Source organism: Rana temporaria, chromosome 1, assembly GCF_905171775.1.
Source record: "Rana temporaria chromosome 1, aRanTem1.1, whole genome shotgun sequence".
Taxonomy (NCBI): Eukaryota; Metazoa; Chordata; class Amphibia; order Anura; family Ranidae; genus Rana; species Rana temporaria.
Genome location: NC_053489.1, coordinates 447,252,747 through 447,273,960, shown reverse-complemented (window position 1 = coordinate 447,273,960; position 21,214 = coordinate 447,252,747). Strand labels below are relative to the sequence as shown.

Here is a 21,214-nt window from a genome sequence, read left to right as displayed (position 1 = left end):
CAGTCTTCAGAAAGGATGCCCTTGAACTGGAGAAAGTCCAGAAAAGGGCAATGGGACTAACTGGAGGACCTCTTTTATGAGGGATGCAAAAATATATACATACAACAATTTTTCTGAAATAAAAAAATTATAATTGACATGTGCGTATGTGTTCACCCTCTTTGTTATGAAGCCCACAAAAGGTTGGTGGCTACCTCCTGGGGAGCGTATTGTGGAATTTCTCTGGAGACTTTCTGTAAGGAGGTAAGTTGGTTCCCCGGAACACCTTAATTTTTTCACTACAAAATTGATCTGGCCCAGCTGACCACGGTGGTTTTTGATAGATCTGTTGTACAGGCTTGCCCTAATACTTGTCATTAAATCTTCTCTTTGTGTTGTATACTCCCAACTGGTGAGTTATTTTCCAGTGTATGCTGCCATGATGCACCAAGAAAACTGAAAATTGTATACTCACCTGTCTGTATTTTTCCTTTCCTGTGCATCTACATGACAGCATACAGGATCTCACCCTTGAGGTGATAGTTACAGAGAATGCTGCGGGCTGGTTCCTTGAGAGCTTTATATTTTATTGGGCCTATCAGGGTAAGGGACAGACCCACAAACCAGTGTATGCTGCCCTGAAGATGCACTAGGAAAGCAAAATTACGGAAAGGTGAGTATACAATTTTCTGTTTTCCTCCAGATGTAGAGTGCCCTCTTGTCATCTGTAATTACCTGAAAGTTCACTAAATGGACCACCTATGTAATTATACATGGTGATCATATCCCCCTCAATTGCCTTTTCTCAAAGAATAAATTCAGTTCAGGTTATCTTTCCTCATAGCTGAGCTCCTCCATGCCTCTTATCATTTTAGTTGCCCTTCCCTGTGCTTTCTCCAGTACTTTGATATGCTTTTTGTGAACTGGTGCCCAAAACTGAAGTGCATATTTCAGATAAGGTCTTAATAAAGATATTTACAGGGGCAAAACAATGTCTCTCTCTCTATGGAGTATATACCTCCTTGAATACAAGAAGTTATTTTTCTAGTTTTAGAAATCGCAACTTGGCATTGTATGCTATTATTAGGTTTATGATCTACCATAACACTGAGATCCTTCTCCACTATTGGATCCCTCTAGTTTAGATATATAAGATTAGCATTACACATATAAATATAGCTACATTTTCTATAAACCATTAGACATGTGCACACTGAAATATTTTGTTTCGTAATTTAGTTTTCGTCCGAAAAATAAATTTATTTAGTTACTCCCGAAACTCGTTATTTTATTTTGTTTTTCGTTAAAAAAATGCATTAGTCCGTAAATCCAAATTAAGGTCGAATCTGTCATTGAAGGCTTATGGTGTCTGTCGAATATTCTAAGAAAAAAAAAAAAAAAACGATTCGACAGAATCTTTAAAAAAAAAAAAAAATCGACTCTTCATGTCTCTCTATGTTGAATCTTCATGTCTCTCTATGTCGAATCTTCATGTCTCTATGTCAAATCTTCATGTCTCTCTATGTCGAATCTTCATGTCTCTCTATGTCGAATCTTTTCTCTCTATGTCGAATCTTTACTCTCTATGTCGACTGTTCTTCATGTCTCTATAATGTCGAATCTTTTCTCTCTATGTCCAATCTTTTCTCTTTATGTAGAATAATATTGGACTAAGAGTTAAGGTTAGGCACATTCGACCGCAACGAAAACGAAAATAAAGCCAGAAATTCGGACGAAAATGCATTCGGACAAAAACGAATGCACATGTCTATAATCCATACATGTGTGAATTCATACTGAGCCTTGTGTATAGAAAGGTGCTTTAGAGACCCTGTTCTCCATAAACAACAGTAATTTTATTCTTATGCCCCGTACACACGATCAGGCTTTTGCCCGGCCAAACTCACATCGGAATTACGACGGAATTCCATCGGAGTAAAAGAGAACATGTTCTCTACCTAAACTCCGATGGAAGTCCTCTGAATATCCAATGTAAAAACTCAGATGGGGCATACACACGGTCGGAATTTCCGATGGAAAAAGTCCGTCTGACTTTTTCCATTGGAAATTCCGATCGTGTGTACGGGGCATAACTGTGTTTAGAACAATCAAGCAGAATTTGCTTTTTTTGGGAGTTCCCGAAAAAGCAATGTTAGTATTTTTCTCTCACTCTGTTACTTATAGCAAACAATTGGTATTTGGGTATAATTTTTCTTTCACTTTGTTTCCCATAGTAATCAAATCACTTTTTCATTTTCCTTCTCTCACTGTTGCCTATTAGTATTTTTCTGTCTCTCGTTGTAAATAACATAGTAACCAATAAGCATTTTCCTTTTAAATTGACACAGACCACATTATTTTTTGATGTTAGCTATTATATGAATTATTGTTCACTGCAAGTTGAGTATTATTGTTTTTTAGATATCTTTAACTTTTATTGCACAAACACTAAATGGCCCTTCTCCATTTCCCATCAGACTAACTTGAACTGATTTTATATTTTCCTGAAGACTCTTTGTGAGGCACATAATATTCTGTACCATACACAAAGTAATTAATACTTCAGCAATGTCAAGACAAAGAACGCTTTATAAATAATGACATCACTTACAAACTCCCCATTGACCTGTTATAGAGGAAAGAGTTTCAGACCACTAAAGCAGGGACAGTTAAGTACAAAGATATATTTTAACAAACAATGAGTACTTTTTTGCTGGATTGTATTTGCTACACTTACAAATATTAATTTAACCTTTTAAAATCTTAGAAGTCATGCCCATAAAATTGCACATATCCATATTTGTTTCACAGAGTTTAAACAGAAAATACACTCCCTTAACATAGTACATGCATCAAATAGATCACGCTTGTGGTTTTGTCATTGAGGACCTAGTAAAGATAGCATGCTACTACTAAGAGATACCTGCCTCCTTTGTAGCTTTTCCATGAATAGTATTTGCCTCGAAATGCCACATTGTCAAATTCTGCACACTGCATTTCCCGGAAGTCCTGTGACCCAGGTGGGCACTCCTGGAAAATAAAATTCTATTTAGTTACGTATTGTGACAATGTGAATGTTATGTTGTGGTGAACTCCAGAAACTATGTATGCAAGAGCTTAAGTTGAGGGTGCCTGTCACTTAGGGCCAGATTCACGTAGAATCGAGGCGGCGTAACGTATCGTAGATACGCTACACCGCCGCAAGTTTTCATCGCAAGTGCCTGATTCACAAAGCACTTGCAATAAAAACCTACGCCGGCGGCCTCCGGCGTAAGCCCGCGTAATTCAAATGGGCGTGTGCCATTTTAATTAGGCGCGCTCCCGCGCCGGATCTACTGCACATGCTCCGTTTAGAAATTCCCGCCGTGCTTTGCGCGAAGTGACGTCATTTTTTCGAACGGCAACGTGCATAGCGTACTTCCGTATTCCCGGACGTCTTACGCAAGAAAAAAAAAATTTGAATTTCGACGCGGGAACGACGGCCATACTTTAACATGGGCTGCGTAAAGTTAGGGCAGCTAAAACGACGACTAACTTTGCGACGGGAAACTAGACTAGCAGTGACGTAGCGAACGCGAAAAACTGTCGTGGATCGCCGTAAGTACTAATTTGCATACCCAACGCTGGTCGTATCTCTTTTGTGAATCTGGCCCTTAGAACCTGAAATCAGGACTAAACAAATGTTTTTTCAAATACAAAACAAAAAAGCCATGTGAATTCTTATTTGGACCTCCGTGTCCTTTGTGTATATCTGTGCAACTTTTTTTTTGCCTGTGCAGAAGTAAAAACAGGCCAGTGCTGCTCTATCTCCTTGTGACTGGTCAGGCAGCCTGCTGGCAGAGTTCAGTATTACAGGAGAAGTATGGCAGAGAAGTATGACTACAAAACATTTTTAGCCATACTTCTCCTGTGGGTGCACTTATTTCTGCACTCCTTTGACCCAGATGTAGTTGATAGTGGGCTAAAGTCTACTGTCGGCTGACATAACAGAGCTGGTTTAGGCCAGGGATCCTGACAATAATGTCTGGGTCTGCTCAGATGCCTCAGCTGCAGCTTGCTCAGCCTCTCAGTGGGCCGCTGAGAGCCTGAGACAGCCACTCCCTCTTCACAGTCCAGTGCTCCAGTGAGCGCTGTAGGGGCAGAGTCCAGATCATTGACTGACGGTCATGGTTCTGTGCTCAGAGCGGATCCAAGAACTGAGCGATTAGAGATCTTTGATCGCTTAATTTCCGGTATAGAGCCAGCAGGGGACAGCTGCAGCATTAGATCAATACTGCAGCCATTTAAGTGAGTATGTAAGTTTGTTGTTTCACATTTCCACATTTCTCCTTTAAGAACAGCCCCATTCTAAATCAATGTCACCAGTGCATTTCTGGACTGCTTAGTGTTTGCTCTTTTTTTAAAATCATGCAAGCCTTTTACCCTTTGGTCATAAATCATATTTCTTGATTGTTCTTTAAAGGACAAGGAAAAATCTGTTAGTCAGCATAACCCCTCCCACTCCCATCTCACTTCTGCGTATTGCCTGTGTACACACAGCTTTTCTCCTCAGAGAAAAGCAAAAACATTTTTTTTTTTCCTTTTTAACTAAGGTGTTATTCTTCAGTCAATATCCCTTTCTAACTACAGAGCCAAGAGAGCTCCCTTTGTAGGTTTTCAGATCGGTTGTCCCTGGGATCAGCCAGGTGCTCTGCTTGTGTTCCAGAGACCTGGTATGTTGTGTTAGTAAGCCACAGAGCACAGTACAGGTCCAGGGCCATAATAGACCCACTGGCATAACCCTGAAAACTCTCTATGGAGTATGCCCAACCAGAGGGATGAAAACTTGCGTTTGATCCCTGTGGGTCCCTGGTCCCTTGACACTTTCTGGTACCGATAATGGTGTTGCAGGTGGGAAAAAGGCTGTGCCACTGTGAAAAGTCTGTGTTATAACACTTGTGTCACAAGTACACTGTACCTATGTGGAGGGTCACCTACTGCTGTGTCACTTGCACACACTTACACAGCCGCTGCCTCCTTCACTAAAGCCTTTGTTGGAGGGTGCTCTGTGGATTCTCCTTGCTGCTGCTCCACAATGACAAAATCATAGAAGGCCATATAGCTCTCACTGCTACTGCAGCTTGTTTGTGTGTATCTCTTGGAAACTTTTACAATTTACATACTTGCAGTATACCAGATCATAAGCACAGACGTAGTGGTCCTGTGGGCCTTCCTGGACCTCTACCTACTAAGGTGACTTGCAGTATCCCTTCCTATGAATATAACCTGACTTTCTGGCCCCTGTTGACATCCAGGATGCCGAGACTGCATATCTGCAACTTTCCAATGGATCAATGCTCCCTGAGTTGTGCTGTGGTCGGTCCACTGCACTTCAACTTTCACCAAGTCGCTAGCCTCTGTGTTAGACAGGCCGCAGATTACGCGATTTTCTTTCCTGAAATCACAGGTTGCAGGAAAGAAAATCGATCAATTCTGCCCTCAACACAGTCAGTGTTGAAGGGGGAATCCCTCCCGCTAAGCTATTGTCCCTGCCACGCGGAGTTGTCCCTGCCGGGAGAACACAATGGTTATTGCTAGCAGCTATACCTGCTGGTAATAATCACATGCTAGAAATCCGACATGCTGGTTGTACTCAAGTCGATTGATGGAACGACTTGGGTACCATCAGCCTGCCCATATATTAAAATTGGCTGGTCCCTGCTGACCTGCCAGAGATTCAAACCATCTATAGCCAGCTTTAGCCTTGTAATGCTCTCAGGACATCCCTGTTGTGGATGACCTCTTACTAAATGAACAGTTGACACAGACTTACCAGTCAATGTCTAACAAGCTGCTAAAATTTTACAGAGGTTCAGTTGGACCTGAAGACAGTGCTGGAACTGCCTCGTCGCTTGGGTATCTAGGTCTCCTTCTAAATACTGCTCAGTCCAGGCTTTTTTTTCCACTGAATCTTTGATCAAGGGGTTCAAAACTGAGAGGTGGACTTCATCAGTTATTGTGTGGACTCACCTCTTCAACCAGAGGTGTTTCAAGAGCTTTGTTGCTGGTGTTAAATGCCAGATGCTGACTTTCTGGCTTCCAGATTCAACAAAAAAAAATCCAAATTTGTCTTCAGGTCCAGGGATCCTATAGCATAGAATGACTTTGTAGGATCAGTTCAAACTGATCTATGTATTTCCTCCTCTTCTTCACAGAATCAGGACAGAAATAATTCCAATGACACTTATTGCACTGAACTGTCCCAGGCAGAGGCACATGCGATTAAATTTGCATGTGTCGCGCTATATATTCATTCATTCATTCATTCAGAGGTGATAATTGGACCTCATCATGCACCTGGTAGACTATCTCTGGACTCTTTCTAACAGCCCAGATCTTTTGTCTCAATGACCAGTTTACCATCCTGTTTCAGAATTGCCAACTTTATCAGCATGGTTGTTGAATCCCAGTCCTGCTCTCATAGTTCCCACTGTGACTAAATGGATTTTCAACCTGGTTCTGTCAGCCATTCAAGTGCCAGGATTTGAACCTCTCAAAGATATTCCTCAGCTCAAGTTAACCCACATGTTAGCCTTCCTCTTGGCCTGTTTGCTGCGAGTTTCTAGGTTGGTGGCCATGCCTTATAAATAGACCCTTTCTTGTTCTACTCAGAGACAAGTTTGTCTTCAGGCCTAGTGACTCAATTTCCTTAGGGTGGTTTCATCCCTTCAACCAGGACATTGTGCTTTCATATCTCTGTCCTGTGTTGATACATTCCAAGGAGATTTTCCTCTATTGTTTTGATGTGGTACAAGCTGTCTGAGTTTATTTCTCAGCTACATATTCCTTCAGGCGGACTGACTCTTTTTCATTATTCCTAAGGGTCCCTGCCTCTCATTACACAATTTCTAGGTGGCTCAAGCAGCATGTTCTTCCAGCCTTGAGGCTTAAAGGAGTTAAATGTTTTTTTTCTTTGTCTGTATCTCTCACTTCCTGTTTCTCCTTAGTAAGCTTGCCCCTATCATCTGAGCCGTTCTGGCTGGGGGTTAATCAGCCAGAACAGCTTACTGAGGAGGAACCGGAAGTGAGAAATTCAAACAAAGAAAAAACATTTTTAGAAGGGAAATCGAAGGAAAGGGTTAGTGAACCAAAAATGCACTAGCTTAACCACTTAACACCCGGACCAAAATGCAGCTAAAGGACCTTGCCCCTTTTTGCGATTCGGCACTGCGTCGCTTTAACTGACAATTGCGCGGTCGTGTGACGTGGCTCCCAAACAAAATTGGCGTCCTTTTTTTCCCACAAATAGAGCTTTCTTTTGAGATAGAGCGACAACTTTGAAAAAAATGCAATATTTTTTACTTTTTGCTATAATAAATACCCCCCAAAAATATATATATAAAAAAAGTTTTCCTCAGTTTAGGCCGATACGTATTCTTCTGCCTATTTTTGGTAAAAAAAATCGCAATAAGCGTTTATCGGTTGGTTTGCTCAAAATTTATAGCGTTTACAAAATAGGGGATAGTTTTATTGCATTTTTATAAAAAAACATTTTTTTACTACTAATGGCGGCGATCAGCGATTTTTTTTGTGACTGCGACATTATGGCGGACACTTCAGACAATTTTGACACATTTTTGGGACCATTGTCATTTCCACAGCAAAAAATGCATTTAAAATGCATTGTTTATTGTGAAAATGACAATTGCAGTTTGGAAGTTAACCACAGGGGGCGCTGATGGGGTTATGTGTGACCTCAAGTGTGTTTACAACTGTAGGAGGGGTGTGGCTGTAGGTGTGACGTCATCGATTGTGTCCCCCTATAAAAGGGATCACATGATTGATGACGCCACCACAGTGAAGAACGGGGAAGCCGTGTTTACACACGGCTCTCCCCGTTCTTCAGCTCCAGGGACCAATCGTGGGACTCCAGCGGCGATTGGGTCCGCGAGTCCCACGGTCACGGAGCTTCGGACCGGGTCGCGGAAGCGCGCCGCGGGCGCGCGCCCGCAACCCCACGACTGGGCCTTAAGGACAACGTACCTATACGTTGATGTGCCCAGCCGTGCCATTCTGCCGACGTATATCAGCGTTAAGGGGTCGTTAAGTGGTTAAAGGAACCTATTTAGAAAATAAAAAACAAACCTTTACAACCCCTTTAAGGACAGGGTTCCACCTTTTCCTGTCAGGCACACTCTACAAGGTATTTGAGTGACTCTTGGGCTTTCTGGCCTAGGGCATCTGGTTGGTATTTAGTTAGCAAATTCTCTAAGTGCTACCAGGTAGTTCATTTATCTGCTGATGCAAACTTTGGAGAGTAGGTCTTTTAGGGAGCTCCATAAACTGCAACTAGTGACCTGTTTTACTATGTTGTATTGTGGGCTGGCTTGCATTTTGTTTGCTGTGTTGCCCACCCCTAAGTTGGATTGCTGACCTTAACTACTTAAAGCAGAGCTCCACCCTAAAGTGGAACTTCCGCTCATCGGAACACTCACCCCCTCCGGTGTCACATTTGACACCTTTCAGGGGGGTGCAGATACCTGTCAAAGAAAGGTATTTGCACACACTTCCGGGAGTCCTCACTGCGAGGAGTCTGCGGGTAGTGCGTCACTTCCCGCCCGTTGTGTTCTGGGAAACACTCGGCTCCCAGAACACAACGGGGACCGGTGAGGACGGCGCTGCGCGAATCAATTGTCAAGTGGTTAAGATCCTTTTCCTAAAGTTCATTAAAAGATGCAGGTCTACTATCTGTTTCATGATCACTCCTGCTATTGCTTTTGCAAGGACTGAAGCATGATGGTAGTCAGATAGATTATACTAACAATTTTTTGTTGTTAGTTACGAAATCTTTAGGAGTTAAATACATCTCAGAATTCCTTCTGCCCTCTGTCCTTAATGAACTCCAAAACAAAGATTTAATCATATTTAAAAATCCTGTCTAAATTATTTTTTTTCGTTTTAGATCTACATGCAGGAAAAGCTGAACTTGAATCCCCTTTAGTCTGCTTGAACTGTTTTGCTTTTAGGCATTGCTGCAGAGTCAATGCAAGGTCAATGATGTCAGAAGGATGCTGCCTGGAACAAGGAGTTTTGAGGAGCAAAGTGTGAAGATCCTTTGCTCAATCCTTCCACATGTTTAATGAACGTGTGGGATGCTTTGGGAAAACACTGGGCGTGCGAAGGAACTCCACAGAGGTCTATTTTGGCAGTGCTGCTGAGAAGTGGGGTTCCATGCCTCTCTATTGTTATAGAGAGGAAAGAGGGAGGGAATTTCATGTAATCCTAGCCTCAGAACGCATACCATGCTGTTAGCGAGTTGGTGTACTAAAATAGTTTTTTACCTGTGTACCTAATCTATTAAAGGCGTATACACACATTTGGATTGAGTGAAGTTCGTATAACATGTACACTCAATACCTATGTACACCCACTTATGCTGGACAGAGAATACAAATACAACTTAAAGCGGTATTAAACCCAAAAACAACCATATATTATGTTCCAGTTTACCAATTTTTAGATGTGATGGCTGCATTACTTTTTTTTACATGGATACATAGTTAGTCAGGTTGAAAAAAGACACAAGTCCATCTAATTCAACCAAAAAAAATAAAAAAAATACAATCCCATATACACAATCCTTCACCCACAGTTGATCCAGAGGAAGGCGAAAAACCCCAGCAGAGCATGATCCAATTTGCTACTGCAGGGGAAAAAATCCTTCCTGATCCGCCGAGAGGCAATCAGATTTTCCCTGGATCAACTTTACCTATAAATGTTAGTATCCAGTTATGTACATTTAGGAACAAATCCCAGGCCTGTTTTTACTGAGCTTGCTAGAACCACCTCTGGAGGGAGTCTATTCAGTGGGTGGTGCATCCATAAATGGCGCCCCCTCTCTCCTGTCACCTCTCTCTCACCATAGAAAGATTTGTGCATTGCATGAATCCATCTATGGTTGCCACTGCCACCCCCTATTCAGGTGTCTGGCCCCTTGTCAGGCACCGGGCACCTGAATTACAGCTGCGTTTTTTGGAAAGCCTGATTAGAGCAGTAGGCTCTAATAGGCGTCCTGGCTTGCATTTTGTTTGCTGTGTTGCCCACCCCTAAGTTGGATTGCTTATGGAAGTATTTCTTCCCAGTGTTCTTTAAAGAACAGTTTCAGAAAACAGGAATTTTGACTTACCTTAACTACTTAAAGCGGAGCTCCACCCTAAAGTGGAACTTCCACTCATCGGAACCCTCACCCCCTCCGGTGTCACATTTGACACCTTTCAGGGGGGAGGGGGGTGCAGATCCACATTGATTGTGTGGATAAGGGTATCAAGTTATTTTCTTTCTTTCAACCCGCTGATTGAACGTAAAAAAAAAATTACTCAGGTGTATAGTCAGCCTTAGTCTGTTCTTTTCAACAGAACAAGCTGTTCTGCAGATGTAGCAGTTTGAGGGTTGAGATAAACCATTTACCACTGGCAAGGGTGTTTATATGGGTCAGCTTTTATTTTTGTAAAAGCTTTAGCCAAAAAGCAACACAACTGTTGTTGTAACTGTTTATCAAAGTGTTAACAGAAGTTCAGCTTTCATTTGTTTTAGTGTATCTAAATCTGCTAGTACATATAACACTACCCCACTAACCCCCCCCCCCAACTGACAGTGCTGACAGTGCTGCTGTCCAAAAGCATCTATGTTGTTCCTTTCCTCCATTCAGAGTGTAGGCACTCTAATACAGGAGGTGTGTTACTGGCCAGATCACCAGGTGAAAACAGAAGAAAAAAAAGCCTAAAAAAGGAAAACGAATACAGTCACTACAGCTAAAGATTAGTAAGCTGCAATATATTGCATTTTTGGTTTTGGGTTTAACACTGCTTTAAGATGTATATATTACCTCCCACATTTCTGGCATAATTGGTCACCCTGGCCCGAGGGCTGAACCAAAGAATATATAGGCAACAATAAGCTAAGGGTCAATGTAAGGCTTAGCAGCCTTTGGAACCTGAAACTAGCTCTAACTAACTGATATTCTAAAATATTTTAACCTTGAATCTGCCAAAGGTAATCTGACCATCCCACAACAATGCTGGGTACAGAAAAAGAAAGAAGTACTCTTCCAGTGCCTTGAAAAAGTATTCACACCCCTTGAAATTTTCCACATTTTGTCATGTTACAACCAAAAATGTAACTGTTTTTTGGGGGATTTTATGTGATACACATAAGTGGCACATAATTGTGAAGTGGAAGGAAAAGGATAAATGGTTTTCAATTTTTTTTTACAAATATATACCGTATCTGAAAAGTGTCAATACTTTGTAGAACCACCTTTCATTGCAATTACAGCTGCAAGTCTTTTTGGGTATGTGTCTATCAGCTTTGCACATCTAAAGTGAAATTTTTGCCCATTTTTCGTTGTAAAAAAGCTCAAGCTCTGTCAGATTGGATGGTCAGTGTCTGTGAACAGCAATTTTCAAGTCTTGCCACAGATTCTCAATTGGATTTAGGTCTGGACTTTGACTGGGCCATTCTAACACATGAATATTCTTTGATCTAAACCATTCCATTGTAGTTCTGGCTGTATGTTTAGGGTCGTTGTCCTGCTGGAAGGTGAACCTCCGCTCCAGTGTCAAGTATTCTGCAGACTCTAACAGGTTTTCTTCCAAGATTACCCTGAATTTGTCTCCTTCCATCTTCCCATCAACTCTGACCAGCTTCCCTGTCCCTGCTGAAGAAAAGCATCCCCACGACATGCTGCTGCCACCACCATGGTGTGTTCAGGGTGATGTGCAGTGTTAGTTTTCCGCCACACATAGCATTTTGCTTTTAGATTAAAAAGTAAAATTTTGGTCTCATCTAACCGGAGCACCTTTTTCCACATGTTTGCTGTGCCCCCCACATGGCTTCTTGCAAACTGCAAACAGGACTTCTTATGGCTTTCTTTCAACAATGGCTTTCTTCTTGCCACTCTTCCATAAAGGCCAGATTTGTGGAGTGCACAACTAATAGTTGTCCTGTGGACAGATTCTCCCTCCTGAGCTGTGGATCCCTGCAGCTCCTCCAGAGATACTCTTGGTGTCTTCTCTGATTAATGCTCTCCTTGCCGGCCTGTCAGTTTAGGTGGATGGCCATGTCTTGATAGGTTTGCAGTTGTACCATACTCTTTCCATTTTTGGATGATGGATTGAACAGTGCTTCATGAGATGTTCAAAGCTTGGGATATTGTTTTTATAACTTAACCCTGCTTTATACTTCTCCACAACTTTTCCCCTGACCTGTCTGGTGTGTTCCCTGGCCTTCATGATGCCGTTTGTTCACTAAGGTTCTCTAACAATTCTCTGAGGGCTTCACAGAACAACTGTATGTATACTGAGATTAAATTACACACAGGTGAACTCTATTTACTAATTAGGGGACTTCTGAAGGGGTATTAGGGGTATCAGAGTAAATCGGGCTGAATACAAATGCACGCCACACGTTTCAGATATGTATTCGTAAGAAACTGAAAAAACATTTATCATTTTCCTTCCACTTCACAATCATGTGTGACTTTGTGTTGGTCTATCACATAAAATCCCCCAAAAATACATTTACGTTTTTGGTTGTAACATGACACAATGTGGAAAATTTCAAGAGGTATGAATACTTTTTCAAGGCACTGTAAGTTGCCACTTACTCAAAGTTTCTGTCTTCAATGACTTCAATCACTTTAAAGAAAAAGAACTCCATGAAGATTCAGGCCTAGATTCAGGTAGGGCCGATCTACGTTGGGCGGGCGTACCGTATTTACGATACACCACCGCAACTTAGAGAGGCAAGTGCTGTATTCACAAAGCACTTGCCTCCTAAGTTACGGTGGCGTAGCGTAAATGGGCCGGCGTAAGCGTGCGTAATTCAAAGTAGGCTGTAGGGGGCGTGTTGTATTTAAATGAGGCTTGACCCCATGTAGATGCATGGCCGAATGAACAGCGCATGCGTGCGCATGCTCAGCATCACGTCGTATTTACGCCCAAAGATACGTTGGCTCAATGCCTGTGACGTGAACGTAATTTATGCACAGCCCTATTCGCGTACGACTTACGCAAACGATGTAAAAATATACGCTTTTTCCGACGTCCATACTTTGCATGGGATGCGCCACCTAGAGACCAGCTTTATCTTTACGCCGGCGTATCTCTAACGTAAACGGCGTAACTAATTGCGACGGGCGCGCGTACGTTCGTGAATCGGTGTATCTAGTCATTTGCATATTCTACGCCGAACTCAACGGAAGTGCCACCTAGCGGCCAGCGTAAATATGCACCCTAAGATACGACGGCGTAGGAGACTTACTCTGCTCGTATCTTAGCCTAATTTAAGCGTATCTGGTTTCCAGAATACGCTTAAATTTACGACGGCGCAGATTCGGACTTACGACGGCGTATCTACCGATACACCGACGTAAGTCTCTGAGAATCTGGCCCTAAATATTTCAGTCAGCAGATTTCCTGTTGAATCCTTGTTCATTTTGTTTTTACTAAGCTATCCCAATGAACATCTATGCAGAAGAGACAGTATTTACTTAATTTTAAATGCTGCATTGAATAATACTGATTACAGTTTGACACTTTGGACAGTTCCTTTCCCTTATTATTGTGTCTTTGGGGCAGGATATAAAGGGGAATCATCCCAATCGAACAAAAAAAAAAGATTCTGTACACTGTTAAAAAAAAAAAAAACGATTGGCATTAGATGGTGATCTGTTTTGCTAAAGCCAACCTTGCTACAAAAAAGTCTAGCTTATTTACATTGCTTCTCTCCCCACATGCAAAAAAAATAAATAAAAAATATTAAAAGGAACAAAATATATTAAATATAGTTCTGCCCATGGTACCCAGACAAAGGTGATTTTATACTCCTTCTGGGGAGATCCTGGGAATGTGGAGAAGCCCAAAACTTGTGAGAACATGTTTCTGCAATGTGTGAGTCATCTTGCAAAATTTGGGCTAAGTCAGCATTCCACAGGATCTTGTGGCTAGGAGGATTGAAAGTATATACTGTGACTTATTTCCCCACAGGCTTTAGTTTTACCATTTTTGCTGCATTTTGGCACAGGGTGGAGCAAAGTTAAAGTGTAACTAAAGGCAAACCCTGTTTTTTTTTTTTTAAACATTGGATAGAGTGGAGAGGGATTAGAACTCCTGGCAGTCTTAATTGCTGTCTGTGCCCCCTTTACTGTTACTATCAAAAGTAAAAGTAAAAAAAGTAAAAAAAAAAATTGGGTTGACATAACACTAATAGAGGGGAAATCTTCCACCTGGGACACTAGTTCTGGTGACACACTGGGATTTCCTCATTTTGGAGGGATTTCCTCTCACCTCTTGTTTTAGCTATGGAACAGGAAGTGAAGGGAAATCTCCCTATAGGGATGCAAGAAAAACAAAACAAAAAACTGATGGGGGGTTATAACCCTCCCTTACTATACTATACTATACTAACTCTTTAGTTACACTTTAGGAGGTGGACCTTGCCTGTATGGTATCTGTGTATAGCCCTAAAAAATCTTTAGCTTTGGATAGAGTAGGTAAATATTAGAACCCCTGTCGAATTTGTACTGCTGTCTGTGAGGAGGAAGAGGTAAGTAAGCACCAGGGTGGGAGAGAGGGGTTACACTTATAGGGCTAAGGACTGGGAGCTGAGTTTTTTTTTTTTATATAAATGCTTGCTACCCTATACAGAGCTAAAGAAAAAAGGTTTAGCTATACATATCTATATATTTACAAAATTGTTTCCATGCGGGTTTTATATAAAAAAAACAGTAAATCTGCTACTTAAATCCACAAACATACACATATGCCACATGCAGTTTACGTGAGCTGTACTCACGTCAATATTGCAAGATCTATGTCTCTTCCTTTCCCCAAGGCAATATTTTCCTCCAATAGTTGGCCTAAAACCCAAAGCAGAATTGTAATTATTATTATTGCCTTGTTGGTTATAAGTTAACTGTAGATTAAAACGAGACGTGCAGAATGAAAAAATTAGTTTAGTTTAGTTTCAGATAAATTCAATAGGTTTAATTACGTTTATACATTTTTAAACAAATTCACATTTTTTGAAACTATTCGAATTTGAATCGGTCCAAAAATTATCTACTGATTTGAATTCTGTGGAAGAATAGCTGGCTCATCAGCTGTTAGTGGGCTTCCCTGCTGAGGGCTGAAATGTAAACGAAAGAATGCTGGCAATGAAAAATGAAGAAAAGAAAAATGAAGAAAAAAATATACAACAAAAAAAAAACGGCGTTCCAAAAAAACAGCGTGCCAAAATCTATACCAGACCCTTATCCAAGTATGAAGCCCGGCAGGAAAGGGAGGGGGCGAGCGAGCACCCCCCTTCCTGAACCATACCAGACCACATGCCCTCAACATGGAGGATGCTTTCGGGCGGGGGGCTCTGTCCCCCCCTCCCAAAGCACCCTGTCTGACCGAAATTAATTGTACATGTCTAATTAAAATGTGCAGGAATAAATCACAAAACATAGGTGATTAAACCTACCTTGGACTGTCACAATGCCTGACAGATGTTGACACTCCTCCTCCACAGGTCCTGCTGCATTCTCCCCAAGTCGACCAGGGTCCCCAAGCTCCATCCACTCCTTCAGGTCGTGTCCCAAAAGGAACACACTCCCTTTTATAGCACCACTACAAATTAAAAATAGTAATTATGAAGTTGTCTTTCAACTAAAGTAATTATTTTGGATGTGAAATTATCTCTTTGTTCTTTTTGATCCAAACATACTAAGCTCACTATTGGTGAAGTCTTTTCTGCACACCACCGAACCAGGCTGACCTCTGCTCTTGGATTATTTACATCTGAGCAAGATATATGGGAACACTGCCTGCAGCCTCTTCTATTAGATTAGATTGGGAGACCCCATCTTCTATCATATATAATAAACCACCTTCTGATTTGGGAAATTGTGTTTGTTGGGCGGATTTCCATTCTACTTGACAGAACAAATAGAGTTTATGCTGGTGGGTCTTTCTAAGGTAATATCTGGTACTCTCTAAGTCCCTTTTATGTTCCTATTTGTAATTTAATCCAAACATACAAAGCATTTCCAATATATATTTAGCAACCTTGCAGATTTTTCTAAATATCTAAATGAATAGCTCCTAAAACGTGATCAAAATTTTTTTATACCCAGGGGGAGCAACCCATGGATCAACTATTGCTTCCATGGGAAGGGGCATCATTATTACACCATGGGCATGCTCAGTAGAACACAGATCCATTCATACCAGTAATGTGATGCTAACTTGGTGTAGAAGAGCCTTTTCCACCATTGGGGCTGTATTTAGACATCATACAGCCTTAGCAAATAAGAATCTTGATGTCCCTTGTTCAAGCTTCACCCCTAATGCTAAAATGGTCTTTATAAGCAGGACTATTTGTCAACTTTATATATCACCAACCAATAGAAAAGAGACATAGCTTCATGCACATCCTTTCCTCTACAGTTGTTTGGTCTTTTGCTGCCCTTCATAACCAGTATACCCAAGGCACTGGCCCACAAGTACAACCCTGCCCACCATCACATGTTATGACAACAAAAGATCTAAAATGGTAATACATTTAAAGAGGAAAGGGGGCTCTACTTGATGGCACCACCCCTATAAATAGAAGCGTGCATACTGTTGCTTTTATGTAAAATATAGGATTTTCCTCCGTCTGCAGAATCGGACCATAGCGGGGACAGATGATATCGGGTGTCAGCGGATGTTCATCCGGTAAAACCCACTATCCCATAGGGATACATGTATATCCCTTTTTCATCTGTACACGGATGGATGAGAATGCGGACATACGGTCCGCATGTTTGAAAGGGACCTAATAGTTACCCTACACTTATATTTTACTCTTAACTAAACATTTAAAGTGAATCCCCCAACATACAACATCAAACACTAACCTTTAATAGTAATGAATAAATAAAAATGTAACCCTTCACCCTAACCTTAAACTTTAATGAAAAATATAATGGTTTTAATCTTTTTTTTTTCAAAGTTTTCATGTTTTTAAATGTATGTTTTATTTTTTTCCATCCGTCTGCAGAGCGGATTGGGTGAACACGGACAGACAGTCCGTGTTTATCCAATTCCCCCAGAGGGGAGAGCAGCAATCTGACAGGGTGGTCCAGGGACCGCCCTGTCATCTGCTGGCTCAGCGGGGATCAACGGATCGATCACCGCTGAGCAAGCGGATGTTCACGGGGCGGATCATCACGGGATACGCCCGTGTGAAAGGACCCTTAAGGGCTGAATTGTAGGCTAGGCAAGGGGTTTGTTCAGTATTTATGAAGAATAAAGGGTGTATTTAACCACTTAAGCCCCGGACCAATATGCTGCTAAATGCCCAAAGGCGTTTTTACAATTCGGCACTGCGTCGCTTTAACAGACAATTGTGTGCTCGTGCGACGTGGCTCCCAAACAAAATTGGCGTCCTTTTTTCCCCACAAATAGAGCTTTCTTTTGGTGGTATTTGATCACTTCTGTGGTTTTTATTTTTTGCGCTATAAACAAAAATAGAGCGACAATTTTTAAAAAATGCAATATTTTTTACTTTTTGCTGTAATAAATATCCCCCAAAAACATATATATAAAAAAAAAATTTCCTCAGTTTAGGCCGATACGTATTCTTCTACCTATTTTTGGAAAAAAAATCGCAATAAGCGTTTATCAATTGGTTTGCGCAAAATGTATAGCGTTTACAAAATAGGGGATATTTTTATTGCATTTTCATTAATTATTTTTTTTTTACTACTAATGGCAGCGATCAGCGATTTTTTTCGTGACTGCGACATTATGGTGGACACTTCGGACAATTTTGACACATTTTTGGGACCATTGTCATTTTCACAGCAAAAAATGCATTTAAATTGCATTGTTTATTGTGAAAATTACAGTTGCAGTTTGGGAGTTAAACACAGGGGGCGCTGAACGTGTTAGGCTTCACCTAGTGTGTGTTTACAACAGTAGGGGGGTGTGGCTATAGGTCTTACGTCATCGATTGTGTCTCCCCTATAAAGGGGATGACACGATCGATGCGCCGCCACAGTGAAGCACGGGGAAGCCGTGTTTACATACGGCTCTCCCCGTTCTTCAGCTCCTGGGAGCGATCGCGACGGAGCGGCTATAAACGAATAGCCGCGCCGTCGTCCCGGATCGCACCCCGAGGGAATCCGCCCGCCGCACGCAGCGGGGTGGCCCCAATCGGACCCCCCACCCGCTAGAAGGCAAGGACGTATATATACGCCCTTCTGCCTGTCCGTGCCATTTTGCGGACATAAATAGTCGTGCGGCGGGCGTTAAGTGGTTAAAAAATATTTTGGAGCTATGTGCCATGTGAACATTTGTTCTGTTCAAATGTTGGGAACTAAGCTATTTTCTCTTTAAGTCAGGTGTTCATCATTCATAAGATCAGGATCAATCAGGGAAATATTTCATTATGGCCAATAGATTAAGCAGATGATCATAGGAAATAAATACTCGTGGCCATAGTGACTCTAATGTGTTTTTTTTCCCATGATTCACGCTATTCCTATACATGAGGAAACAATGTACAACAGCAACAAAGGAAAAAAATTGATTTGTTAGGAATGTAGTGGAAGTCTAGAACCCCAATAAATCTTTGTAACAATACCTGATCTATAGCACCAAAACTGTAGCAGCCTATTTATGGAGTATTTACAGTGCCTTGAAAAAGTATTCATACCCCTTGAAATTTTCCACATTTTGTCATGTTACAACCAAAAACGTAAATGTATTTTATTGGGATTTTATGTGATAGACCAACACAAAGTGGCACATGATTGTGAAGTGGGGGGAAAATGATAAATGGTTTTCAATTTTTTTTTTTTTTTACAAATAAATATCTAAAAAGATTTGCATGCATTTTTATTTGGCCCCCTTTACTCTGATACCCCTAACTAAAATCTTGTGGAACCAATTGCCTCCAGAAGTAACCTAATTAGTAAATAGAGTCCACCTGTGTGAACTTTAATCTCAGTATAAATACAGCTATTCTCTGAAGCTTTTAGAGGTTTGTTAGAGCAATGGTCATCAACTCTGTCCTCAGGGCCCACTAACAGGCCATATGTTACGTATTACCTTGGGAAAATGCAGACTAGAATACTGCAATCACTGAGCAGCAAATGATATCTCCTGTGATGTATTTCAGTTATCTTGCAAACCTGGCCTGTTAGTGGGCCTTGAGGACAGGGTTGATGACCACTGTGTTAGAGAACCTTAGTGAAATAGAATCATGAAGGCCAAGGAACACACCAGACAGGTCAGGGATAAAGTTGCGGAGAAGTATAAAGCAGGGTTAGGTTAAAAAACAATATCGCAAGCTTTGAACATCTCACGGAGCACTGTTCAATCCATTATCTGAAAATGGAAAGAGTATGGCACAACTGCAAACCTACCAAGACATGGTTATCCACCTAAACTGACAGGCCAGACAAGCAGAGCATTAATCAAAGAAGCAGCCAAGAGGCCCATGGTAACTCTGGAGGAGCTTTGGAGATCCACAGCTCAGGTGGGAGAATCTGTCCACAGGACAACTATTAGTCGTGCACTCCACAAATCTGGCCTTTAAGAAAGTCATTGTTGAAAGAAAGCCATAAGAAGTCCCATTTGCAGTTTGTGAGAAGCCATGTGGGGGATACAGCAAACATGTGAAAGAAGGTGCTTTAGTCAGATGAGACAAACATTTTACTTTTTTGGCCTAAAAGCAAAATGCTATGTGTGGCAGAAAACTAACACTGCACATCACATTGAACACACCATCCCCACCATGAAAAAAGGTGGTGGTCGCATCATGTTGTGGGGATGCTTTTCTTTAGCAGGGACAGGGAAGCTGGTCAGAGTTGATGGGAAGATGAATGGAGCCAAATATAGGGCAATCTTAGAAGAAAACATGTTAGAGTCTGCAAAAGACTTGAGACTGAGGAGGAGGTTCACCATCCAGTAGGACAACGACCCTAAACTTACAGCCAGAGCTACAATGGAATGATTTAGATCAAAGCATATTCATGTGTTCAAAAGGCCCAGTCAAAGTCTAGACCTGAATCCAATTGAGAATCTGTGGCAAGAAGATTGCCATTTTCTTCCACTTCACAATTATGTGCCACTTTGTGTTGGTCTATCACATAAAATCCCAATAAAATACATTTATGTTTTAGGTTGTAACATGGCAAAATGTGGAAAATGTTAAGAGGTATGAATACTTTTTCAAGGCATTGTAAGGGGTGCCACCAGATTGTATTGCAGAAATCTACTCACTAATTTTAAGTCACACTCTTGGGTGTGCTACATCTGCAGACCAAATCATTTCAATCAGCAATCAACTTTCATCAGTTTCTTTTTTATGTCCTAACTTGTTCTTTGCTATCCCTCAGGGTAATATTTCTTACCGAGGAAACACAAAAAACTGCGCTATAAACCAACATGTGAAAAATAAACTGTGAAAAGTATCTTAAAAAAATATATATATATATATATATGTAAAAATATGAATACCACATTAAGTGCATAAGTGGAAATAAACCATATAATATGTAACATAAAGAATCTAATTGCCGACAATGGAAATGGTAGCAAAAAGTCTTAATAAGTGTCAGACAAAAATTAAGTCCATAATGGTGGAAACGTGAAAAGAAGCCTGTGATGACACCAATATCAAACGTGCACCTACACCAGATGTACAAGCCTGCTTACCAGAACACAGGCTAGGCAAGCCTGGAAATCAACCACAATCTCGGCTGGTATTGGTCGTACGACAGGGAGATGAACACTGGTAATCCGAGCAGATGCCAACCGGTCACATCGATCTCCGTGGCTGGAAGGTGGATGAAAGTAATCCGGGCGAATAGAAACGATCACTTCGATCATGACACATGTAAAAGCATCTGAATAAAAATCACAGTTAGAAACAAAGAGCCGGCCGGCAAGCAAACACCCATCCTATGGGCGATGAACCTCCTGACAATCGTTTCGTCTCACAAAGACGTTGCCCTGTGACGACGTCTTTGTGAGACGAAACGATCGTCGGGAGGTTGACACGCTGATGTCATCGCCCATAGGACGAGAGTGTGGTTGATTTCCAGGCTTGCATAGCCTGTGTTCTGGTAAGCAGGCTTGTACATCTGGTATAGGTGCACGTTTGATATTGGTGTCATCACAGGCTTCTTTTCACGTTTCCACCATTATGGACTACATTTTTG

At 41.4% G+C, this 21,214-nt stretch overlaps 1 protein-coding gene across 2 annotated transcripts in view; it reads right to left on the bottom strand.

The window, feature by feature from the left end:
• The window catches only part of ADAMTS10 (ADAM metallopeptidase with thrombospondin type 1 motif 10), a 203,937-nt gene that overhangs the window by 48,453 nt on the left and 134,270 nt on the right, over positions 1 to 21,214 (bottom strand). For both annotated transcript variants that reach the window (XM_040327130.1, XM_040327138.1), the window contains 3 exons: positions 15,484 to 15,629; positions 14,812 to 14,875; positions 2,907 to 3,009 (listed from right to left, as the gene is read on the bottom strand). In XM_040327130.1, the coding sequence (XP_040183064.1) occupies positions 2,907 to 3,009; positions 14,812 to 14,875; positions 15,484 to 15,629 (313 nt within the window). The remainder of the gene's footprint in view (positions 1 to 2,906; positions 3,010 to 14,811; positions 14,876 to 15,483; positions 15,630 to 21,214) is intronic.